The 26,586-nt window shown below is 41.1% G+C and overlaps 1 protein-coding gene across 1 annotated transcript in view; it reads right to left on the minus strand.

The window, feature by feature from the left end:
* The window catches only part of LOC148012681 (uncharacterized), a 131,518-nt gene that overhangs the window by 65,717 nt on the left and 39,215 nt on the right, over positions 1-26,586 (minus strand). Inside the window, exons 6-7 of the mRNA XM_087668745.1 lie at positions 3,539-3,608; positions 1,299-1,355 (exon numbers count right to left, since the gene is read on the minus strand). Coding sequence (XP_087524871.1) covers positions 1,299-1,355; positions 3,539-3,608 — 127 coding nt within the window. The remainder of the gene's footprint in view (positions 1-1,298; positions 1,356-3,538; positions 3,609-26,586) is intronic.

Here is a 26,586-nt window from a genome sequence, read left to right on the forward strand (position 1 = left end):
AAAATGTGGCAAACATCTTCACCAGAGCTCTTCATGGCGACAAATTTGAAGCATTTTGCAATGCTTTAAATTTGAACTCCTTTGGTGGATGATGCTTGTATGCTAATCACTTTTCACTCCAGGGGGGGTTGTTGGGTTTTACTCACGCCTATACTCACACAGGAGTGTGGGTGATCCACATGTAGGACACTGGGGCACTTTTTACTCTCCTTAAGAGAGGTTTTCTCCCCCAGTTACATTATTCTTCATTTGTGTATTTATGTTACACAGTTTGGTCACTTACTAGACATTACACACTTCTCCGTGTGAACGCGCCTTAAGCCACTTACACAACCCTGAAGTCTAAGGGTTGTGCTTTGTACTTTGAGTCACACATACTCTCTCCCTACTATCTGCACACTCTCCTCAGCTGAGCTGAGCTGCTTGCTGCCATCTCCACCAAAAAGGTAAATAAAAGCTATACTTTGATATGAGAAGCCAATAATGGACTTGACATCTGATTCTAGAAGTCAGGTGATTCACAACACCATATTAGTATGCATGCATATGTTCTTTCTAGGTAGTGCTCGGACTTCATGCTTCGCCTTTCTGTGTAAACACAGATGTTGTTTTTCTTTTCTCTTTTGGGACTGCATGTAACAATCAGATGCTGGGAAAACTGTAGTTGGGGTGTTGAAACCACAGAGAAATCTAACGAAGAGGATAACACTCCATTGTTATTTCTAGGTAGTGCTCGGACTTCAAACTTCGCCTTTGTGTAAACACAGATGTTGTTTTTCTTTTCTCATTTGGGACTGCATGTAGCAATCAGAGATGCTGGAAAAACTGTTGTTGGGGTGTTGAAACAACAGCAAAATCTAACGAAGATGATAACACTCCATTGTGAGCATTCCTTTTCCAAAGCCCTAGAAGTGTGCCACTGCATGAAGTTTATATTATGGATAAGGCTCTAACCCTTTCCCATGAGGACTCCATATGTAGACCCTCTTGCATGTTGAGTTCACCTAGCATCCTATGAATTGGGGATCCTAACTTTGATCCATAGTGGACTGTTTGGGAGGATCACAAGAGTATAATGTGTCATGGTGCTAGTGCCTAGTCTGTTCAACGAAAGAAAATATTTCTTAGATTAACTTCATATTCTTAAAGAATCTAAATCCTGGCCACCTATTACGTATGTATTGCCCACGTGAACAAATTCATAAGGGCTCAACTTCAGTATCCTTGTTTATGTCAAGAAATTCTGTTGCCTCAAATCAAAGAAAATTAACAAGTAGCCAAAGCATAGCAGTACTTACCAAATGGAGCTATTCCTATTTCTCCTTGCAAAGCATCCACAAGATCTGATGAAGAACCTGCAGTAAATACATAAAATAAAATAGCAGAGGCAATACAGGAGACCATGTCTAAAGGAAAGAAAGTTAATAAACTGAGCAAGTAATTCTACATGAACAAACACAAAAAGGACTAAAACTCTCTTAAGGCATCGATCCTTTAGGTGTGCCACCTCAAACAATGGATTATGGTATGCATTGATTATGACACCTAATACTCATTTGAGGAAATCTGGCTCTATCTAGGTTCAAGCTCATTGTACTTTCCACCATGACTTTAAATCTATAAGTGTACAAAGTTAACCGAGTGATTGATGTCTTTTCTCATTTAGAAGTTGACCTTTATAAGTAGAAGGTAAATTCAAAAAATAGACAAGGTTACAAAGTAATGAATTTTACCAAAGGAGAGAATGTGCTTGTGAGTGATATAGTTACCAACAATTTTTTTGGGAAAAAATTTTACTTAACACTTTCAACTAGGCCGATGAATCGTACTTCAATAGCAACATGAGACAATGAATTGTATTGACGAAGCTCTGTCCATTCTCAAAATAAACAAGGATTTTCTTAAACCACATGCTCACTCTTGGCAAAAGCATGCCATCTAATCAGCTACTTATTGCTCTTTACTTTGCCCTCATATCTTCCTTCCCCAGTACTTCGTATGTTGCAATTTCTTCTAGTGAGGAAGTGGCAACTATTGAGGTAAAACTGCATTACAAACTGATTAGCTCTTTAAAACAGCCCCAAAACATGTAAATTACCAAAAATATAGTGCGTGGTCCTAGAGTTTCAATGTCCCAAAAGTGAAACCCTTTGGGAGGATCCTTCTACATCTATAATAGGTAGGCTGCCCAACATTCATCCCATCCTTTTTTGGCATGTGCGAGATGTGATGAATTAGAGAAGACTCGAAAGCACTTTCTATGGGATTGTCCCAAAGCTCAGGAGGCATGGAAGAGAGCCCTCAAGATAGACTATGTTTGCAACTTCAAGGGCAATAGGTCAGGTCACAAATAGAGACCCACCATGTGGATAATAGGATTTTCAGGTGGAGCCACTATTTTCTCATCATTGACCATCAGTTGACTAGGACCCCCACTCCAAATTACTCATCGACACAATGGACTTGGGGACATTGTCACAAATGGGAGCTGATTGCAGTTATCATTGCTTGGTATATATGGAATGCCAAGTGTAGCCATGCAATTGACCTCCAAAATGTTTAGACTACTGAGGCTCTTTCTAGGATTTGGATAGAGATCATACATGAGATGGGAGAGGCTGTAGGGTGGTTATGAGAGGAGGAGAGATGATCTCATGCGGACATGAAATTCCAATACCTTCCTTCACCTAGCCCCTCCTATGGTTTAGCACTATAGCCAACCAGATTGGTTGTTCACACAACCATTGTATTTATAACGTACTCAATTGCTCTTTTCAAGGCCTTCTTTGTATTTCATATTTTCACCTCACAAGAACTATCTCCAAGGTGTCACCAATAGAGTTTTTCTTTTCTTGGTAAAGAAACAAGATTCTCTTAGTTCTCAATTTTGGCTTTTTTCCCATTAAGACACCAATAGCACTCTTTTCATCAACATTCATCTTGATTCTTGCTAATTTTATCATTATACTCCTAGTCTATTTACATGAAATATAGATTTTTACATCATAAATTTGCTTTTCAGATTAATGTAAAAATTCTCTGAGCATACTCTCAATGTCTTCTCTCAAGCATCATTTAAATTAGTGTTTAAGCTAATGTGATGGATTAAACTACCACCCAAATGAATATCAATAATTAGCAGAGCTTTTCTGCCCTTTTTGGGCCAGTCTTCACTGCACATCACTTGAGGTAGTGGCAATAAGGTGAGAAACAATGCCTACCGCTTTGCAGAAAAGAACCTTACAGTTCTTCATTCACTTGTGCCTTTTTAATTAGGCAAACAGATACATAATAGGCATCTGATATACAATACCCATATTCTAGATAGCCTCTCACATAGATCCTCACATAACATTGATGCACATACATCCTCACATAGCATTTCAATTGAATATGCTTGAAATCTAATGAAAGATCCATCCTTCACAAGCTTATACACGAGCTCATTTGAAGAACATATTTGTAATGGAAGCAATAGCATGTACTATAATTGATATAGATAAAACTAAACTAATTTTCATTATTATAGGACACGTACCATCAGCGGAGGGATCGAATGCTGTCACACCATCTGTGCCAAAATACCACCATGGATATTCTGTTTTTCCCTGTATTGGCCCAGTCCACCCAGAAAAGTAAATTGTTGATCACGTATTCTTTTTTGCTCTTAAAATAGCTTTTTTTAGTCTAAATATCAGTGGTACTGACGTATTTCAACTAAAGCTGAAATAAAATGCTCCAATTTATCAAGAAACTACAGCTGAACTACCTGATAAAAAACTTATGTTTCAATAGAAGGGTATTGCTAATTCTACATGTAATTAGAAGCAGTCAACTAAAATTAGATTTGTCATTTCAAAAAGGTGTTGTCTATTTAGTTGGATTTAGGTTCTTACAATAACTATCACCACAAATTTGAAAGCTTCCATAGAAATGACTAAATAAAGAAAACACTTGTATTTTAATAGAAAGAAGGTATATTGGAAGCTTCACACTCTGCTGAATGAGGAAACTATTATTTGAATAATATCAACTGGTCTATTTTAAAAACCATGCTCGTCATTTTCTTGGTAATCTAAATAATGTACATTTTTTTACCATAGTGCTACAACTCTCTGACCCCTTTTCTCCTAGAAGACTTCTGTAACCAGCCTTCCTCCTCGGATAGAGTGGTAAATATCCTGATTAAGCACTATTTACAGCAATTAACAAATTCAAAAAACTAAAAAGTACACTTTACCATATAATCTTGGACATTGGACACCTTGTTGGCCCCAAAAACTAGTGCCCCTTTCAGTATTTATTTAACTTAATTGAAGAAGAATTTGATGCACAATGGGATTCTCCCAATCCCTTTCGATATTCCAACTCCCCTTGCTGTTCAAAATGACCAACAAGTCTTTAATCTGATTTGCCCCTTGATTCAGGCAATCAATTGGCCTTCACCCGCTTTGATGGAGATGGAAAATGCCCCAAATTCAATTATTTGCTAGTCCCTCCACTTGAATAGGCTAAAAACAACTTCAGCCCTCTTGAATCCAAGTCTTCGAGCTTCCAATTTTTGGCACGCTTGCCGAAGCTGTTGCTAAACCCTAATTTTTGCTCTGCAGATTAGGGTTTACTGCAGAGAAATCTGAAATTTCTCAGCCTCTAGTGATCTCGATGCTGTAATCTTTGGAGCAAGGCTGTAGAAAGGTTGGGAGATGAGAGAGAATCCTGAGGAGAGAGAAAATTCAAACTTTCTTGGCGAAGAATTGAAGAAAATCTGTCATTTACTACTGCTGCCCTTTCTCAACAGCTTGTAGATGCAAAGAACTGAAGAAAATCAATCATTTATTGTTGCTGCCCTATCTCAACAGCTTGTAGATGCTGCCACTTGCTATTGATTGGTCTTCTCCTACCCCTGGCTGCCCTAAAAAGTCCTCCAATGGCTGCAAATCAAACCAACAGCATCTTCTTCCTCTCTCTTGCAAGCTGAATACACTAAAAATGCCTCTCGAGTCTCTAAAGACGTTTTTCAGTCTTACATGGGTATTTTTGACAGGTGGCAACCTTTCCAAATGGTTTTTCCAGCATTATCCATAATTAAACATAAACTTTCAGTCTTTAAATACTGAAAAGTAATTTAATAATTATTTCAGTACCCTAAAAAATAATCTGATTAGCTTGGTTGCCCAAAAAGTCCTCCAATGGCTGCAAATCAAATCAGTATCATCTTCTCCCTCTCTCTTTGCAGGCTGAATACACTAAAAATCCCTCTCTCGAGTCTCTAAATATGTTTTTTAGCCTTACATGGGTATTTTTGACAGGCGGCAACCTTTCCAAATGGTTTTTCCAGCATTATCCATAATTAAACATAAATTTTCAATCTTTACTGAAAATTAATCTAATAATTATTTCGATACCCTAAAAAATAATCTAACTGCCCAATAATTAAATTGGATAGGCAACTTCCATTCCCGAGTGTCTCTGTGCCATCTTTGACCATTTGATTGGTGTTAGGTACCATTAAACGCCACTTCTCTAGTGTCATCAACTGACACTTATGGCCAAATGAATGACCTATACCAACAACTGGCACCAGATACCACCAAATACTTGTGCAGCATAACTTATAGCAACTTTTGCCTTTGACATCCCATGATTTCCTCGAGTCCCAAGCTCGTAAATTTACTCTAAACCCAATTACACCTCACATGTGCAGCATTTACTTAACCATGTGATTAAAAATTAATCCACATGTTAAGTGAGGTTTCGAAAATACATGTCCTCATGACAACTTCCAAAAGGACCATCACAATACTACTGATGTGGCAATGCCACATTGTAGATTGCTAATCTAACATGCATGATGCCATGTTGCAACCTATGAAACCTACGGTGGCTTAATAGCATATGCAGAACATGTGTGTGCACATGTGACATGCTATGCATTGATTATTAATGTATACCAAAAGAGTGTGTGTGTGTGTGTGTGAGAGATCACCTACGAGACAGATGATCTTAAGATGGTTGTCTCCTTGATTTGTTTTTTGACATCTTTTCCCTTCCCTTGGGTAAAAGTTTGTGCTAGTTTGCTATGGTATTTGCATAAGCCATTGAAGTGGTGAAGGAAAACTTTGATGATCATTTGGACATGTAACTCCCTCTTAAATCGTGTCTTTTCTTATGGAGATGCTTGGTTGGGGCTTTTCCTTCTCAAACTATACTTGCTTAGAGAAGACTTGCAACTTTTTCTTGTGCATATTGTGCTGCTCCAACTGAAACAATTCCACATATCTAGTTTTGCCCTTATGTCCATAATCTGATAAATGGGATTTTGGGTCATTTACAGGTGCATTTCCTTCTCATCATTTTGGAAAACACTTTTCGCTGTTTGGTGTTATTCCTACTCCTTTAAGGGCATGGGCATATACTCAAGTTCTTGCCTGGATAAAATTCTGGACACTTCTGAACATTTGGAAATCTCATTTTCATATTGTCTTTAATGACATTACTATTCATGCTTTTACCTTCACTAAGACATCTTTGCAATAGTCCCTATATGACTGCTACAGATTTCAGGATATTGATCAGAATCAATAGTCTCTCTTCTTTCAACGTTTATGACTTTAGTTATGTTCACATTGAACATAGCTACCTTTATGCATTGATGTAACATAATTCATTGCTATAGTCTCACCCAAAAAAGTAAGTGACATAATTCATTGCCATAGTCTCACCCAAAAAAGTGTGTGAGAGAGAACTTCACTTTTTAGGTAAAGCAAATAGTTTGTTCCTCTGAAAAATAGTCTTGTATTTTACTCAATAGGTTGCAGTTGTCTACTGTTTTCTTTTATCAGCAAAAGTTTTTTCTTCAATCTTATGTTCACAAAAGGCCACACTTGGCTGCTACAAACCATTATCACCATCTGCTATGCAAACCTCTCTCTCTCTCTTTTTCGTGAAGATAATTGAATTAAGAAGTAAATATTTACATCAGACCATCAGGTCAACATTGAAAATGATAGACATAAAGGAAAGTCTACACAGACTCTACATAGGAATGTCACATCAAAAGAACAGCTGGTGTGGAGCGAACAGTATCTAGTCAGGGAGTAGCAATGTTAGGAAGAACCAGATTAGTAGACACCATAGAGGAGATTTGCCACAACATTAAACCACGAATTCGGGCCACATGACCATGAATGCCAGAAACTGAATCAAAAATGAAGGCATTCCGAGTACGCCAAGTAAGCCACAAGGGTGTCCATCTAAGGAAATGAAGAAGGCAGGAATAATCTAAACTCAAAGAGGTCATGGAGGTCATCTCTCCCATAATCCACGAACGAGCTGATATTCGGTGCTGAGTCAAGAAGAACCATACACGGGAAACAAAACTCCAAATTTGTCTTGCAACAAGGCAGGAGACAAAAAGATGAAGCACTGTCTCATCACATGTAGTACAAAATACACATCGGCCAGCGGAGATCTTACGAGCACACAGCACATTCTCAGTAGGAAGAGCCCCAATAAGTAGCCTCCATATAAAAACTTTCCCCTGATACGGAATCTTAGATTTCCAAAGCTGCATGAATTTATCCTGCCACTTCTTTTTGCTATCCTGAAGATGTCATACTTTATTAGCCTTACTCGTGATCCATATTTTGTCCTCCACCATCTAATGATATATCTGGTTAGCTGACCTTTTCTCGAAATCATCAGGAATGACAAACTTCCAGTCACGCTAGGGAGACAATAGTTGTAGCATAGGCAAAGGATAGTACCTCAAAAGTCTGTCCTGGATGGCCGACCAAATATCATGATATCCTCTAGGCACCCGAAAGTGTTGATGAATACGCCGAAAAGAATAAAGACGGGCTGACACCATCCAGGACTGTCTACAACCCCAAACAAGCCACCCGGTTGAACCTGTCTCGCTGTAGATCTTTATCAAGCCAATCCAACAACTTGGAGGTAGCCAGTACTTCTCCTGGCAAGGAATTTTCCTCCTTACGAATATCAGGAGGACGCCAAACTACAAAACGTAATATCGCCTGCCAAGATGGAATCATATGGGAAAGGAGAAAAAAGTGGGAAACCTTAATAGACCTTGTAGAGTTAAGCACACGCCACCAAGAAGCATGAATAACCATTCTACCATGAGAAATGCCAGTCCTTTCTATAAAAAAATTTTGCTATATCTGTCAAGGATGATTCTCAACACAGAGTGCCTGCAAAAGAGCAAACTTCAAAGCAGCCATATGAAAATAAACATCCAAAAGAGCTGCTCCCCCCATCCTTTTAGGAGTAGTCACATGCTGAAATCCACACCTGGCCCAGATGATTTCCTTTCTTTTTCCACAACATGAATCAAATAGGCTGAACCAATTCCAGTAGGGACTTCTTGGTCCAAGGAAGCAATGGCAAGAAAAACGAAATCATGCTGATCATAATGCATTGAGTAACTTTAAGTCTCACATGGAAATGCCAGCCTTGAGACTTCCAATACATAAACCTATCATGAATGCAAGATGCCATCCAATCCAACAAGGCATGAGGAGCTACTTGCACACCAATAGGATAACCCAAATGTTTGGTTATATTCCCCTTACGGATCACAATACCATTCCAACCCAAAGCTTGCAAATCATTTTCCGTACAAGAGAGCAGAGTGGATTTCTAAGCATTAATATGAAGTCTCAATGCCATAGCAAAAAGTTTCCATGCTACCATTGCCCGATCAACATTCAAGCAATCTTCCTTAAGAAACATAAATGAATCATTTGCCAAAGATTGATCCAAAAGTTGGGCCCCACTGGGAAGAGACAAACCAACAATTTCACCTTGATTAGCCAACTTATCCAACAAAGAAAGCATCGGGTGAGTGACCAATGCAAACAACAAAGGGTTGAGACGGCAGCCTTGCTGAAGGGACCGAGATAAGGTAATTTATCAGTGATCCCTCAATTAAGTCCAATACGGGCCACAGCCCCCTGACTAATAGTATCCACAAGAGAAGCCATACGTGGCCAAAACCCCATGGTGGACATTAGTTGCTTCAAAAAATACCAGCTTACATGATCAAATGCCTTTTCAATATCAAGTTGAAGCATAACAATCTGTTGGCCCGAAGCTTTTGCAAAGACAATCCCCAACTGAACATTCAAGATGTTCTACATTATATTCCGACCCTTAATGAAACTGTATTGACATGGATGAATCAAATGCGGAAATACCTTTTGCAATCTGTTGGCAATGATTTTTGGGAAGATTTTGTATAAAGAGCCCATAACAGAAATGGGTCTCCATTGTTTCAAAGAGGTAGCAGAGCGAACCTTACGCAATAACCGAATGACTACAATCTTCCAATCCGAAGGCATAACACCGGAATTCCAAACTTGCTGACACAGGCGAGTCAACGGATCCTTAAACTGTTCAATATTGGCTGAAAACAACTCATTAGAAAGGTCATCCCAACCAGGGCTTTTCCTTCTAGGCAAATGAGACGGCACCTCTTCCACTTCATCCTCCAAAATATCAGCCTCCATTAGGGCTACCCATTCTGGTTAAACCTGATTATTAACCAAGTCACAAATGTATCTGCGAGCTGAGTGCATAGCATCAGAGAGAGTCTCTTGAGGGCCCAACAGTGATTTATAAAAATCTACACACGACTGAATGATGGATGCAGGATTTGTCACCATAGCACCTTGCTCATTCTTCAAACGCACAATATTTTCTCGGGCGTATTTCTGATGTAATCAAGCAAAGAATTGATGAGCTTGATAGTTATTATCGTGCAAAGTGTCCGCTCTGGACAGCAATTTATATATAGCATATTCCTCTTCCTGTACCGATTGAACTCACCCTTTCAACCATTCAATGCATGTGAGTAAGTCATCAATGGTATCCCCCGATTGACACAAAGACAACGAATTGGCCAACAAATATTGCACATGCTTCAATTCAGCACATAAAATGGAAGCATGCTGAATACCATATTGTCAGAATAACGAACGTGCATTATCCCTAAAAACAACCCATGCTTCCATCCCTTCTGATAGGACCCTAGAACGAAAAGAACCAATTAATTGTTGAATACATTCCAGAAACTGATTTTGCAACAGAAAGAAATGATTGAAATGAATAGGTAAACGAGCCACAAGAGCTTTATAGGCATGAACAGATCGGTGTGTCATTTCCAAAATCAAAAGATAATGATCAGACAAGACATGCTATCGCTCAACCCACATATCAATGACTACAGGGAGAAAAGAATCACTCTGATAAATATAGATCCTATCTAGTCTGGCCCATGTGTTTAGATGTTCAAGAGAACGATAAGTATATCTTGGCTGAGAAGGATGCATCCAAGGCCACATGTCATGTTTCAAAGGCACAGCTACTAGAGCATCCCAAGCCTGTCACTCAAGACCAAACCTCTCTCTCTCTCTCTCTCTCTCTCTCTCTCTCTCTCTCTCTCTCTATTCGTGAAGATAATTAAACAAGTAGCAATATTTACATCAGACCATTAGGTCAGCTAAGAAAAACAAAACAGACACAAATCAAGGCGAAAGGCTATCAAGGCACCAATACACAAATCTCACACAAAGAGGACAGCTAGAGTGGAGCGAAAAATATCCAAACCAAGGAGCAGCAATGTCAGGAAGAACTAGATCAGCTGAAACCATAGAGGAGATCTTCCATAACACTAAACCACGAACACGGGCAACATGACCATGGATGCCTAAGGCAGAATTTAAAAAAAAGGCATTCCGAGTACACCAAATATGCCATAGAGCTGTCCATCGAAGGAAATGGAAGAGGCTACAATAATCTGATAGCAAGACAGACATAGAAGGCATCCTTCCCATAATCCACGAACGAGCTGATGCCGAGTCGTTGAGGACCACACACAGGAAACAAAACTCCAAATCTATCAACCAACAGCGCAAGAGACAAAGAGATGAAGCAATGTCTCATCACATGTAGTGCAAGATACACGACAACCACAGGAGATCTTGCGAGCATGCAACACATCCCCAATTGGAACACCCCCAATAAGCAACCTCCACATGAACACTTTACCCTGATAAGCAACCTTAGACTTTCAAAGTTAGAGAAATCTTTCGTGCCACTTCTTTTTGTTGTCCCGAATATGCCATAATTTACTAGCCTTTCAAGTGACCCATCTCTTGGCCTTGACCATCTGATGATAGATCTAATTAGCTTACCTTTTCTCAAAATCATCAGGAAGCACAAACATCCAATCATGCCAAAGAGACGAGAGCTGTAAAGTAAGCAATTGAGAGTACCTCAAAAGTTGCTCTTGTAAGGATGACCAAATGTCATGATACCCACAAGGCACCTGAAAGTGTTGACGAATCACTGGAAAGAATAAAGACGGGGCTGCCCAGGAATGACACCATCGTGGACTATCTGCAACCCCAAACGAGCCATCCAATTAAACTTATCTCGCTGCAAGTCTTTATCAAGCCAATCCAACAACCTAGAGGTAGCCAATATTTCTCCTTACAATGAATTCTCCTCGTTACCAAGATCAGGAGGGCGCCAAACTGCAAAACATAACATGTCTTGCCAATATGCAATCAAATGAGAAAGAAGAAAAGACTAGGAGACCTTAATAGGCCTCGTGGAGTTAAGCATATGCCACCAAGAAACTTGAATAACTCTGCAACCATGAGAGATGCCAACATTTTCTACGAAATTTTTTGCAATATCTAACCAGCAATGACTCCACACACATAGTGCTTGCAAAAGTGCGAATCTCAAAGCAACCATATGCAAATTAACATCCAATAAAGCTGCCCTCCCCTCCCGCCCATCCTTTAAGGAGTAGTCACATGCTACCATGAAATCCACACCTGGCCCAAATGATTCCCTTTCTTTTTCCACAACATGAAGCGGATAGGCTGAACCAATTGCAAAAGAGACTTCTTAGTCCAAGGAAGTAAGGGCAAGAAAAACGAGACCATATTGATCATGATGCATTGAGCAACTTTAAGTCTAACATGAAGAGGCCAACCTTCAGATTTCCAGTACATGAACTAATCATGTATACGGGATGACATTCAATCAAGCAAGGCACGGTGAGCTACATCCATACCAATAGGATAACCCAAGTGTCGAGTAATATCTCCTTTAGAAATCACAACTCCTTGCCAATCCAAAGCTTGCAAATCACTCTCTGTACAAGAAATCTGGGTAGATTTCTGAGCACTAATATGAAGCCCCGACACTAAAGAAAAAAGATTCCACATAACCATTGCCCTATTAACATTAATGCAATCGGCCTTAAGAAACATAAATGAATCATCAACGAAAGATTGACCCAAAAGTGGGGCACCACTGGGAAGAGACAAACCAACAATTCCACCTTGATCAACTAGCTTATCCAACAATGAGAGCATTGGATGAGTGACCAAAGCAAATAGCAAAGGACTAAGAGGGCAGCCTTGTTGAAGAGAATAAAACAAGGCAATTTCATCTATGATCAGCCCATTAAGTGCAATACGAACCATAGCACCCTGACTAATGGTATCAACAAGAGAGGTCATGCGAGGACCAAATCCCATGGTAGACATCAACTACCACAAGAAAGACCAGTTGACATGATCAAATGCATTTTCAAGATCAAGTTGAAGCATAACAACCTACTGGCCTAAGGCTTTGGCATAATCAATCCCGAGTTGAACATTCAAAATGTTATACATTATATTCTGTCCCTTAATGAAACCATGTGGATGAACCAAGTGCAGGAATACTTTCTGCAATCTCTCTCTCTCTCTCTCTCTCTCTCTCTCTCTCTCTCTCTCTCATATGTTGTGCTAAAGTGCAATCTGTGCCCTTTCTCTATCTAGAAGATTGCCTCAATAAGAGCTCTTACCGAACTCCAAGACAAGGTTGCTGCTGTCTGAAACTCCATGATTGAGAATTCTGTTGGAGTTTTCATTAACTTCTTAAAATGGAACCTAAGCTCACTGAGCCCAAACGTTTTTAGTTATTCTCTGACTCTTCTCAATAGGGATCCATGGTAATGCAGTGGTTAAAAGCCATTATGTTTTCATGTCTCTCACTGCCAACATGCATGTTGGTGGTTAAAAGTCATTATGTTTCTATGTCTCTCACTCCCAACTTATAGGGGCATTACTTTCTTCTTCCTAGAATATAAAGATTTGATAGGCAAATATCATTTTATCATGCAAACACAATCTGAAAGAAGAGACAACCATGGAGAATTCCACACTTAGGAGGAGCATCATTCACCAACTCCAATGAAATCCTTGCAAGAACTTAACCAGATTCAGCTCAAGAAAAGTTGCAAAAAGCACAAATTTCAAGTTCAAATTCAAATCAAAGCTTTGAAGGGATGTACCAAAGATTCAATAATGAGAAAGGTCCTTGAAGAACATTCAAACCATTAAAGCTGGAGCTGAATAGTTTCAAATTTAGAAATATGGAAGAGACTGCACTGATCACAAGGACAGGTAGTGAAAAGTAGGGCAATCTTTACATGAGAGATTCACATCTTCAGAACACCTCAGGTCATTGGAGAGATATCAGTATCATAAAGATTACCCTGCCCATTCTTCACATCAACTACAGAAACATGAGACTTATTGAAAAGACCACACCAACACACAAGGAGCTAAGGATAATGGTACCAAATGAAGAAGGAGTATTGAGCTGCTCAGTTGCACTTCTGGGTCATAAAGAGAGGCAGTTTTCTTATGCCAATACTGGCTTCCACTTTGCATCAAGATGACAACCTCTTTATGACAAAAAGATCATGTTAGCAGAATGAGAAATGAACTGAATGATGTTACTAAACTTTGCCAAGATTTTGAATTGAAATGAACTTCAATTCTAGTATCTCTCGCTCTTGCCATGGTGAACATTGCATTGGCAATGAAGGATTTGACGGTGTGCATGTGGTGGACAAGTGTATAGACTATGTGGTGCTAGGGCAAGGCAAAAGGAGCAAGATGAAATCTGAAACTTTCATTAAATTGAAAGTTTGCATCTTAGAATTGAGTTATGGAAAGTTTTGCACAAGACGCAATTGACTTAAGTCATAAGCTAGACCCCGTGCTTAAGTTTGATCCAACGAGCAGCTCACTTATGGTTAATGATCAAGTCATTAATTAGCCCCTAATCAAAAACGAGATTTGATTAAGGAGCAACCGGTTACACATTTAGAGCTTGATCTTGGCTATTTGGAATCTCCTTCTCTCACACTTTTGGGGATCCCAAGTTTGGAGACGGCCATTCTTGTCATTTTGTTGCAGAAATTACAGGTTTCCATCATAGAACATGAGCTAACAGCATGAATGGAGTGTCAACAACAACCAATCTTCTCCACTTGGTGTGGGGAACCTTTTGGGCAGCTTTGTAACTCAATTTATAGCAAGTCATGTTGTTGTTTTTAAAGTAAACATCATAATATAGTTGTCAGGTAGTACGAAACGTATAATATAGTACGATATCTGAAAATACGGTACTAAATGATACCTTATGATTTTATAAGGTATGGTATGATATTAGAACGAAAAAAATTAATATGATTTTTTTTAATCATAAATCATTAAATAATAGAATACATGTTTAAAGTGAAAATAACCATTTCATTACAAAATAATATGAATACATGATGGTGACCATAATGGTCGCATGGGCTGCGCAAAACATGTGATACAACTACAGTCTAGTGCATCACAGTGGCATCATGCATGTGGATACAATGATAGTAGATACAAAAAAGAGAGAGACCTATGAATCTATGATGAGGTATCACTATCACCATCATCCTCATCATCATCCTCAGAACCATCGGAGTGCTCATCAAGAGAGTCTGAAGATGACTCCTCGACATCGGAATATGAGACATACTCATACTAATCCTCATTGATGAGGTTACCATCATCATCAAATGATGGCTCCCTAGGTGGCAGCTATGTAGGCAAGGGAGGGATGTTATCATGAGGTACAGAATGTGAGCTAATAAATCCCAACCTTACATATGTCTGCAAGCCACTCAAACCGCCTTACATATGTCTGCAAGCCACTCAAACCACCCCTTCTCGATGTTAGAGGGCGCTGAATGACCATGCCCCTGCTATCACCTCCTCAAACTCCTCACCCACGAGCACGCTGAATGCGAGTGTCACGAGTATCTGCTGCTATAAGCTTTCTATAGATCTCTGCCAAAATCATCTCCTCCTCCTCGTCCACCTCCTGATGAACACTCGGAAGAGTCACCTATCAACTTGAATGTATCAACATTCACCAATACAATGTATATAAGATTGTAAATGCTAAATTCTAAATTGTAAAGTATAAACTTCAAAGTTCAAAGTTTAAAACAACAAATTTTAAATTTTATGGTTGAGTGTTTAAACTTTACTTACTTCGAACTATCCATGCTCATCATAGCCTTCATCATGTGTAAATTAGTACGGAAATAGACTAACCGCTCTAACTGTCGTGTGCTAAGCCGATTGCAAATCTTCATGTGAATAAGAGAATAGCCACTCTTGTTTCTCTCACAAGCACTCGAAGAGCAATCTTGGGCAAGGACCATCATAGCTAAGGGCTAAAGGGTCTCCAATGCATATCCAAAGTTTTGCTACCAAAATAAAGGCTTCACGAGTAACTCTCTCCTCCAACAAGTGGGAGAAGCAAAAGCCACATGCCCTCTTTGATCTACATAGCATCCTAGCTCCTCTAGCACTGCATTGTGGTCATCCACAGAGACCACATGAATCAAATAAGTAAGCTAGTCCAAACAAAGCTCTCTATCATCCATGACCGCCGGTGACTTATAGACCGGATGTACCAATGCAGCAACACCATGGATGGGCTTATGCATCCATGCCCATCTCCTCTCTACTATCTCTAAAACATGTGCACGTTGTGACTCTGTGATCGCCATACAAGCACGTGCCTCCCCTAATACTGCTCTAAAGAAGTGAACGAGAAGGCCCATGGTGCACCCCTCGCAATCACTCATAAGTAACACCTTATAAAAGGAAGTCATGACAATAAAAACAGCACAAACTTTCTACCAAAGCTGCTCATTAGGGCACGAGCGTTGCATGGCTTTGGCCTCCTCTATCTCATGCTCATCCCACTCATTCCATAGAGTGGACACCACTAGTTGGCGCAAGGTGGACTACACCTCATAAAGCATACATGTAAGCAAACCGAGTCAAAGAAGGCTTCTTCAACTCAACTGAGCTATGATCATGATACATCGCAAGCACCTTTACCATTACCATGAAGAAGGTGACAATTGGTATAGCTTTGTGGACCACCCACTTAAGCTTCCCAATGTCCTCCATGAGCAAGTCCAAAGAATGACTTGCACATGGAGTCCACACAATCATGGTTGCGGACCATCCTCTTCACCCACTTGAGCTTCCTGATGTCCTCCATGAGCAAGTCCAAACAATGAATTGCCTTGCACATGGAGTCCACACAATCGTGGAAAACTCGGCATCAAACAAACGGCCCATGCATCAGCAATTCGATGCATTATTGGTAACAACTTGAACCAGATTTGAGGGACCCACCTACAACCACAATTTACAAATTACAAGTAACAATACTTGGGTTTTAGAGAGTGTTGAGCCTTTCAAGTTTCAACATTCAAGATTCAAGAATGAAGAGAGGTGAGCATTAAGGCTCGAGGGGAAAGAGAAAATCGAGATAGATATTCGAGAGAAATTAGAATAGGGAGATAGATAGTTATGCATAAATCATAATGAAACAAAGTGAAACAAATTAAAAAAGAAAATGTATACCTCAATGATAGCTTACCGAATGCGGCAGTCGATGAATTTGCCAGTCGTTTTACTCCCCTTCTTACCGATATCTATGCTCCACAAAAAGTAAGTACCAAGTGGACATGAGACGAGTATATTGATGATGCCTCGTTTCTTATGATCACTCCATTCCTCAATGTGGAGCAACCATATTTTATCCACGCGGCCCTGAATAGAATCAAGGGCTCTATCAATCCTCTCCTTCTCTTTATCAATCTTTTTCATCCTCATGTCATTGTATGTGACACCGGTCCATCCTCCACATTGACCCACATTGGCAATGGATTTTACCATTCAATTAATCTTGCTTTAGGATATTGAATGCAAGACTGCACTCAATCATTGTACATGCAATTTCAATGTCTACAAGTCGTTGCCTTTCTCTAAGAAAGGCAACCGATCCATGTATATGACCGAGAGCTTGAGAGAAAGAGGATTGTCTCTCCATTGCTACATGAGCCTTTACTCTTTGTCTTTTACCGAAGCCAAATGCGGATATGGAGCCCCCACCACCAATGGTAGAGGCCTCTCCCGCATAGGTTAAAGATCATTAGTAGGCATAAGAGTTGGTGCCGATATGCCACTTCCTCCTCTTGTGGATCCCCCTCTCATCTTGGCAAGAATCTCATCTACAATGTTTTGAGGGATCTCCTTGCATGGAGCAACTTGCCCCTTGTCTTGAAAAGATGTTGGAGAAGTCGTGTTGCACCACTTGTATAGCGCTTCTTGCAATACTTGCACATCCAATGGTGGGAGTTGGATTTCTTTGTGTCCCACATGAATCACGTGCAAATTAAAGGCCTCGTGCTTCTTATGAGTCATGGTGCCGATGATGGATGGAGAGGCCTGAGAGAGAGAGAGAGAGAGAGAGAGAGAGAGAGAGGGGGGGGGGGGGGGAATAGGGAGAGTGACATGCTTGAGTCTTGAGTCTTGAAACTTAGAGGAAGAGGGTTGGGGTAAAGTTGAAAGAGTAAGAGAGAAGGGATGGGAGAGACTTGAGCCTTGATAGGGTGCGGGAAAGAGGAGAGAGTGAGAGACTAGAGCTTTACAAATAACAAATCAATTCAAGATAGGAAAGAGGAAGATGAGAATGGAAAATGCTTGCTGAATTGGTGTGAAAGCATGGAGGAGAGGAGCACCTTTTGTAGATGAGAGAAGGGTGAAACAGTCAAAGAGGGCTGCCAGCTGGATGGAATCCAAAGAGGGTCTTTTTTGCATAGTTGGAAAAGGGGTTGAGATGAGGTATCCAAGGCTTCCCATCCCCCCAAAAGTGCCACATAGGCAAAAAGCGGGAAGATATGGTGGCCAAAGAGGGCCACTTTTTCCGTATGGATACATACGATACCATACAGTACAAATCATACAATATGATTAGTACTATACGACATACGAAGGCAACCCTGCACCATAAACATGGATCGTTACGATACTAGGGACTAAGATTCTCTATTCTCCTTCAAAATCTTGAGCCTTGTGCATTCTCTAAGCAACTTTATTACAAAGAAAGCAAAGTTTTCATTGGTTCATCTCAAGAGATTCTTTGCATGCCAAGGGAATAGTATAGGATTGCATGGGAACTATGCACGACAATTGTCAAGGCGAATGCTCCATGAAAGTGGATTCAAATGCCAGTTGAAATCACAAACCTGAAGCCATCACCCCCTATGTGCTGCCATCACCACCAGCCTCACATCTCACAACCATCCACACCACGTGCTCCCCACCCCGCCTTGTTGTCCACCACACTACCGTGTCTACCCCCAAATCTAGCCCATGTGCCACCATCACCAATTTTTTACCATTGTTGAGAAACCAATTCTTCAATTTACACACTTCATTTAGGGTTTCACACTAACAACCCCAAAAAGGGCTGTTGTCCACATTTTGGCCACTTTTTCAGTGGACCCCCACACAATGGTGTGCCACCCTAGACAGCTAATGCCTATAAATAGGTAGTCACTTCATTCATTCTAACCACACTCTCTTCAATCATTCTTCACCACCTTCTCCAGTCACCACCATCACTTCCCTTCTCTCACCAACCCCTTCCACTCCCCTCACACCCCTTCAAGAGGACATTGTGATTCGTGGCTCATAGCTGCCTTCACCCATCCTCTTTTGCTTCAGGCGCCATGTTCAAGCATTGGGCCTTGCATTTGGAGCATCTTGCACCTAGAGTTACCATCATTTGCTTGGTGCTAGCATCCTTCTCCTTCAAGCTCCACCTTCTATTAGCAGATTAGTTAGCTCATGGTTGAGTCTGTACTTGTGGTACAGTAGGCTGGGCTCAGAAAGTATTTAGGCATTTTATTTGCCATTGTTTATTGTGGTTTAGGCATTATTTGCAGCCACTCAGCCAGCATTTAATGCTGGCTGACCAGTCATATTTTAGGCATTTCTTTTGGCCTATTTATTGTCAGCCTCCCTCCTCCACATTCATTCATCATTTGATAGTTTCTGGGGAGAGGGAGCAGGTGCCAGTGCCTCCACAACCGGTGACTCACATTGTATCTGTATTGTCTCATGTCTTGGTATATGGATTCCATTTCCCGAGCATACATCTGAGTTCTCATATGTATTGTGTTCTCTCTTTCTTTTCTTTTGTCTTGTGTTCAGCAGTTTATTTCAGTACATGTTTATGCTTCCATTGCTGCACCACTTCTGACATGGTATCAGATTTCAAGATTTGTGTTTCTGCTTTGTTTTCCGGCTGATTTTAGGACTGTTTTCCCTCTTGCTGATCACTCAGCTACTGCTCCAACCAGGCGACTAGTTTTGCCTGCGTTTTTTTGCTAACGTCAGCATCCGTACAGCCTGCGCATCCATTTCAGCCTGCGTTTTGGTGTCTCTCTCTCTCCTCCTAGCTGGGCGCTTGCATTAATAGGCCGTTTTTGACTAATTTCTTGACTTTTTACAGCATCTTTTGTCTTATTTTGATCAAATTTTGGGTTATACTATATGTGAACTCTTGCTTTTTGCAATCTGTGCTCTTGGTTTGGCTGTGTTCCCTCTCCCAATCCCTTCTTTTCTCTACTTCTTTTCTAAATCCTCTCGAGATGGCTCCTCCATGCACATCCATTGATGACAAGCTCCATGGACCTGATTATTACACGTGGAGTGGGGTGATGAAGGCTTGGTTTATCCAAAAGAGATTATGGTATGTGATTGGCGGAGCTATGGTACGTCCTCAACAACCTTCTCTTGTTTCATCTGATTTTGATGAAGACAACCATGAGGAGACAGTGCTTACATGGGATTCGGATGATGTCCATGCTTATTCAGCATTACTTCGGTGTATTTCCAAAGAAGTCCTACCGGCAATCATGTCCTGTACGACAGCTTCAGACCTATGGTCCAAGTTGTAGTTGATATACGAGGCTCCTTCCACCATTAGGGCTGTTACTCTCTATGGCCAGCTCCAGCAACTGAAGTTTGAACCCAAGGATACGATCCAATCATTCCTACTTCGAGTTACCTAACTCCAGGACCAGCTTCGCACTATGCACTCTGTCCTCTCATAGGCACATCTTGTTGGTACAGTAAGTACTCTATAAGCTTCCTCAAGAGTTTGATGGAGTGGTGAATGCTTTACAGGCGCAGACATCTACCACTCCTATCAGTTTTCTTCATATGTCCTCGATGTTACTTGAGCATGAGGCTACTTTGCGACTACAAGGGAGGCTTCTATCACATTATGGAGGTTCAAGTGAGGCTCTTATAGCTTCAAAGAGGGGTTTGAAGACAAAGCAATCAAAGGCCTAGTGTTACCACTGTGGCAAGAAAGGTCATTTAAGGAAGGACTGTAAAGCGTTAGCAGCTTCCAGGAAGAAAAAGATGCAGACGACGAAACGGGATGCGAACTCCTCTAATAAGTCCTCATCTACCTCTGATTCCGATTCCGATCCTCCGGCCAAGGCAACGTCCAAGGCGCAGAAGGGATCCTCTTCTTCGGATCGTGGGAAGGGCTTGGTGGCCCCTTCCTCAGCTGCTTTCTAGTGGTTGTGATGAGGTCATCCCTCACGACTCTCCAGTGCCAGAGAGGGAGTGTGCGAGGGTGGTGAGATGGAGCAACTGTGCCTCATCTATATTTCTATACAAATGCACGGGATCCAGAGAGGGACATCCCTAACGCATCGACCGAAGTCTGGCAGGTACAAATCTTGGAGTTGGGATTGACACCTAGGTTCATGATGGGTTGGTTACTTGACAGAGAACGGGTGGCTCTCGTCTAGAGCTCACGTGAGGGGACACTTTGGCGGTCTGGCCAAAGAAGGGGAATCCATGGTCATTTATGCGCTATGGCATTGGTGACAAGATGGTCACGTATGCTACATCAGGGGCATTGTTGACAAACATTGAGAGCTGCTATGATCTTCTTTATCTTCAGGTATGATCGACATCGACATCAACTTCTCTCCGACGTACCTTGGTGGTGGCCTACGCAGCCACTACTTGGATATCCATGGTTCTACTCTCATGGACATTGTTGTATGTACTATGATGCGACATTATCATTGTATATTGTATTGTATCAGATCCCCCATGATCTGGGAGAGGGTGTTAGCACACTAGTCAGCTCATGGTTGAGTCTGTACTTCTGGTATAGTAGGTTGGGCTCAGAGAGTATTTAGGCATTTTATTTGCCATTGTTTATTGTGGTTTAGGCATTATTTGTAGCCAGTTGGCCAGCATTTAATGCTAGCCAACCAATCATATTTTAGGCATTTATTTTGGCCCATTTATTGTCAATCTCCCTCCTCCACATTCATTCATCACTTCAAAGTTTCTGGGGAGAGGGAGCAAGTGTCAGTGCCTCCACAGCCGGTGACTCACGTTGTATCTGTACTATCTCATGTCTTGGTATATGGATTGTGTTATCTGAGTTCTCATATGTATTGTGTTATCTCTTTCTTTTCTTTTGTCTCGTGTTTAGCAGTTTATTTCAGCACATGTTTACACTTCCATTGCTACACCACTTCTAATACCTTCATCTGCGCTTTTTAGTCTGGAGGCCTTCTCCTTGCCCGATGTCATCATCTCTAGCTTGGCGTCAACATCTTAGCCTCTAGCAATAGTCTACATCACCTAGTGTCAATGATTTCATCACTCGTCTATCATAGGGGCTACGGGGACCTGCATCTTTGCAGCCTAGCTCCTCCATCACCTAGCACCACTCATCTGTCACAAAGGCTACTAGGACCTATGTTTTTGCAGCCCGGCTCATCCTCCATCATCTAGCATCATCATTATCCACTTGGCGTCAGCATTTGGGCTGCTCTCCCTACGTTTGAGAGCTCCCACACTCAAGGATTTGTGTTTTGCTGCCCAAGTCACTCCCCGACATCAAAAGATTATAGTTTGCTCCCTCGACAACTGATGATCATCTTCCACATATCCGACAACATCAGACGGCTGCAATTCGCTCCCTTGTCAGCTGTCCTTCACCTTCCAGTGATTATTTCAATAGCCCACTACTTGGAGAACTATGTTTTGCTCCCTTCATTGTGTAGATTCCCCCAGGTTTTGCCACCTGATTTAGATAGGATAGTGCAGTTATCCTTTAAGCTTGGGCTCTGCTATATGAACTTTTTTCCTCATAGCATGATTCAATACATCATCACCATATTCTTCTTGTGTTTCTAAGTTTCTCTTCTCTCTCAGTGTTTGCTATACACACTCTGTGTTACTCCCCACAAACCCTACTATCTCTCTGCATTGTCGCTTATTTTGGCATGGTATCAAAGCATACCTATTATTTTGATACACACTACCTTGCACGCCTACCTCCACCACTGGCCACTCGCCCCACGACGCTACCCTACTACTCCCCAACATCACCCCCTATACAGTGCCATAACCACCACCTCAAACCTCACAACCATCCACAATACATGCTTGCCACCCACCCTACTCTCCACCACGCTACCCTATCCGCCCACCTCTAGCCCACGTGCTATCATCACCTATGCCTAACCATGTTGCATGCACCCACCTCCAACACTCGTCGCTTGCTCCACCATTCTACCCTATCACTCGCCACCTCCCAAAATCTCCTCCCATTTGTCGCATCTCCTCTTGCCTAGCCACTAACTTGCACATCCTTGCTTAAATCCTCACCCTCCCCCTGCAGCTAAATAATAGTTATTCCGTCCCTCTGTAGTAGCATTCACCCTCATCGACCAGCAGCTCATTCACTGTCTTCAAAGAGCACACAATGGACACCTCTATCTGATGCCGATGCAATCTATAGGTGCCTTGTAATTAAAAACCTTGAGTATCGTCCCCATTGAGAAATAGCTTCAAATAGTTTGCATGACCAAGAAGGAACTAGAGGAGACCATAATCTTAGGACAAGTCATGGGTCACTCCCCCTCCATGGCACAACTTCGAGACTAGCTTCATTCCACCTTGCACATCAACACCTCATGGATAGCAAAGGCAATGCTAATGGAGGCAAGGCATCTTCATGGTTCAGCTCACCTGCACAGATGTAACATGAGCTTATCCACAACTGCACAATCATATCCTCAAAAGGGAGTCATTTATATGGTTTCGTGGTACATTGGATTTACAATCACAAACTTCCCACTTCATCACAACTTTCTAAAATATCTTGTTACCCTCCTTTTTGTGATATTGCAATAGAGAATCACCAAGCTAATGGAGAAATTTAGGCAACTTTTTAGCATAGTCCTCGTTGTTGAGCTAAAACACGCTTTACAGCTAACTATCGTTTTTAAAATATCCCAAAACAAGCTTAATTAATGAAAAACGCAAAATTTATGCACGGTTCAAGAAAGTCTGAATGGTTCCCAAAAGATAACCATTGCCTCTATAGTCTTGGTAGGCCACTGGGCAACCGACGTGCACCCTTTGTCCAATGCCTTGGCTGCTTTGGGATGGGATGCCTTGAGGTATACATTGCATGTCTTTCCTTTTAGGCTTAGTCTTGGGCTTGAAGGAGGTATTGAGCTAAAACGCACTTTACAACTTATTAGCATTTTTTAACAATCCCAAAACACGCTTAAGTAATTAAAAACGCAAATTTGAAGGGTGGTTCGAGAGAGTTTGAGTGGTCCCCCAAAACCCTAATTTTTTGGGACACCCTTCAACATCTATAAATAGACCAGCTGTCCACCATTCAGTCTCATTCTTTTGTGCAACTTTCTCACTCTACTGTATAAATTTTAGCCATCAGCCACCTACCATTTGTTGTTTAACCATCATTGATTATAGCCCATTCCTATCCAGCCCTAGCGGCCTGTTTTCAACCATCACCCTGCTATTTGGAGGTCTCCGTCTATTGCGTCATCATAGCACCTGATCAGCCTGCGTTTTCAACATTTGGTGCAAAGCGATAGGCTGCTGCCATCTCTCCCAGTGGGTAACTCCTACAGTACTTGTGTTTTTACACTCCAACCAGCCATCTACATCAGTAAACATCTCTTGAAACCAGCCTTCCTTCTCGGAATAGGGTGAATTAACCTGATTAAGCACTTAATTACAGCAATAAATAAATGCACATAAAATGAAATACACACTTTACCATAACATTCTTGGACAGTAGACACCCTATTGGCCCCAAAATTGGCGCCCCTTGCGGTATTTTTTTAGCTTATATTCAATTGGAAGGAGTACAACTCGAGATTCTTCAATCTCCTCCTGCTAACCAATTTCTCTTGCTATCATAAATGACCAGCAAGCCTTTTGGGTCATTTTCCCCTTGATTCACCTAAGACTTCTTCTCCCCCTTGATAATCTTCAATTATCAGCTCTGCTGATTTCAGTCCCTTGAGCCTTCAATCTCCGGCACGGATTCCAATGTGGCTGCTAAACCCTAATTTCTGCTGTAAATTAGGGTTTACTACAAAAATTACAGATCAACCCACCAAAAATGGCTGAAATCTCCTCCAAATGGCTGAGAATTACTGAGAATGGCTGAGTATAGACTGAAGGAGATGAGAGAATGCTGTAAAGAGAGAGAATTTTGAGATTTGTCACGAAGAACTGATCAAAATCAGTTGCTGCCCTGCTGTACCAGCCCCAAACAGATGCACCAACAACAATAGGAGCATCAAAGACTGTGATCTTCAGGAGAAAGTGCATCAGCAGCAATCGCCAACTTCCCAAGGTCAAGAATATGCAATCCCCATCACCAAAATGGTCTCCAATGGCTGGGAAACGGCCCCAAAAGTTGGCAGCAACAGTCCAACACCTCTTTCTAACAGCTCCAAAATGAAAAAACGAGATTTCCCTCTCCCTTCAGCCCTATTTAGCCTTTCCCCCACTTGCATGGAAAAGTTTTGCCAAGTGGCAGCTTTCTTAAACCATTTTCAGCAATTTTCAGCCATTTAATTAATTTTCAAAATTAATTAATTCTGAAAATTAATTCATCCCTTAATCCATGCCCAAAAAATTGACCTTGCCCATCCAAAAATTAATTGGCTAGGCCATTTGCAACCCAAAGTGGTCTCATGCATTAATTGACCCTTGGACAAGCATTAATCCATTAATTAATGTCTAGTCCCTAGTGTCACCACTGACACTTAATGGCCAATTAATGGTCCTAGGGACAAACTGACACCAAAATTCACCTAGAATCTAACAAGTGTAACTTGTTACAACTTTTGCCTTTGACACCCATCTTTTTCACAAGGTCCTTCAGCCTTCATCTGTAAATAAGTAGCTTGCACCTCACATGTGCATCTTTTAATTGCACATTTGATTAATCCTTTAATCAAATCTCAATTAAACATAAGCAAAGCATCAAATTTTAACATCCTCGTGACATCTCTCCTGTTGTCGCCTTAGTTCCTTGATACTCTAATGATCAGTGTTTGGTACTTCCCACACTCTGACACTCCAACTGGTGGTCACAGCACTTGGGATCCGTCTCCAGTAGACATCACTCTTCGACACTGCATTGCTTTGCCCTTAGACACTCTGTACACTCTTACATTCATTTACATTATTCATTCACTTCAGAGTTTCTTCTCTCTATGTTTGAGTTTTGAGTTTTTGCATTTTGCGTTTAGGGTTTAAGTTTTGTTTATCTCTGTCTGAGTCTTTGTGTTTCAGTCTTGGTTGTGCATGCTGTGTTTCCTCAATGCAAACCCTAGCATATCTTCACACTCCCTCCTTGTTTATTAATGCAATGACATGTGCAAGGGTACCAAAGGTATAGGTAGCTGTGATAGACACAAAAAAGGTTCCTAAATTCCTAGAAATTGAGGCAAGAAGCCATGACTTCAAGTAACATATCATAGATGACAAGATAGCTAGGGCAATGCCTTCATTGCCATTATTTTGAGCACCCAGCCTTCAAGTGCACACACTTTAGGGCTAAGGCCACGTAACAAGCAATTGCAGAGATGTGTGGAGATATGCTAGGGTTTGCAAAAGAAAACACAAAGTGTACGACCGCGACTAAGACACAACTAACTCAAATATTAATGCAAAAACTTAGATAACTAAATAACAAATGAATAAATGAATGAAAGGCACAAAATAATAAATGAATGTGGACAAAATACTCAAGGGTAGAGCTATCCAACAGCCAATGACTCTCATGTGAGTGGATTGAGAGAGATGTCAATGTGTATCATCCACTCGAGACAAATTCCAAGCATAGTCCACCAATCGAAGCAAAGACTGATAAAGAAAAGTATTGAAAATGCAAAGACAAACTATTATAGATCCAAATGCAAATCACGCCTGTTACACTTATCGTGTTTCTCCTAAGTTCTAGCTAGCACTTTTT

This window comes from Lygodium microphyllum, chromosome 27 (genome assembly GCF_053477565.2).
Source record: "Lygodium microphyllum isolate KBCC chromosome 27, Lygodium_microphyllum_v1.1.10, whole genome shotgun sequence".
NCBI classification, from domain to species: Eukaryota; Viridiplantae; Streptophyta; class Polypodiopsida; order Schizaeales; family Lygodiaceae; genus Lygodium; species Lygodium microphyllum.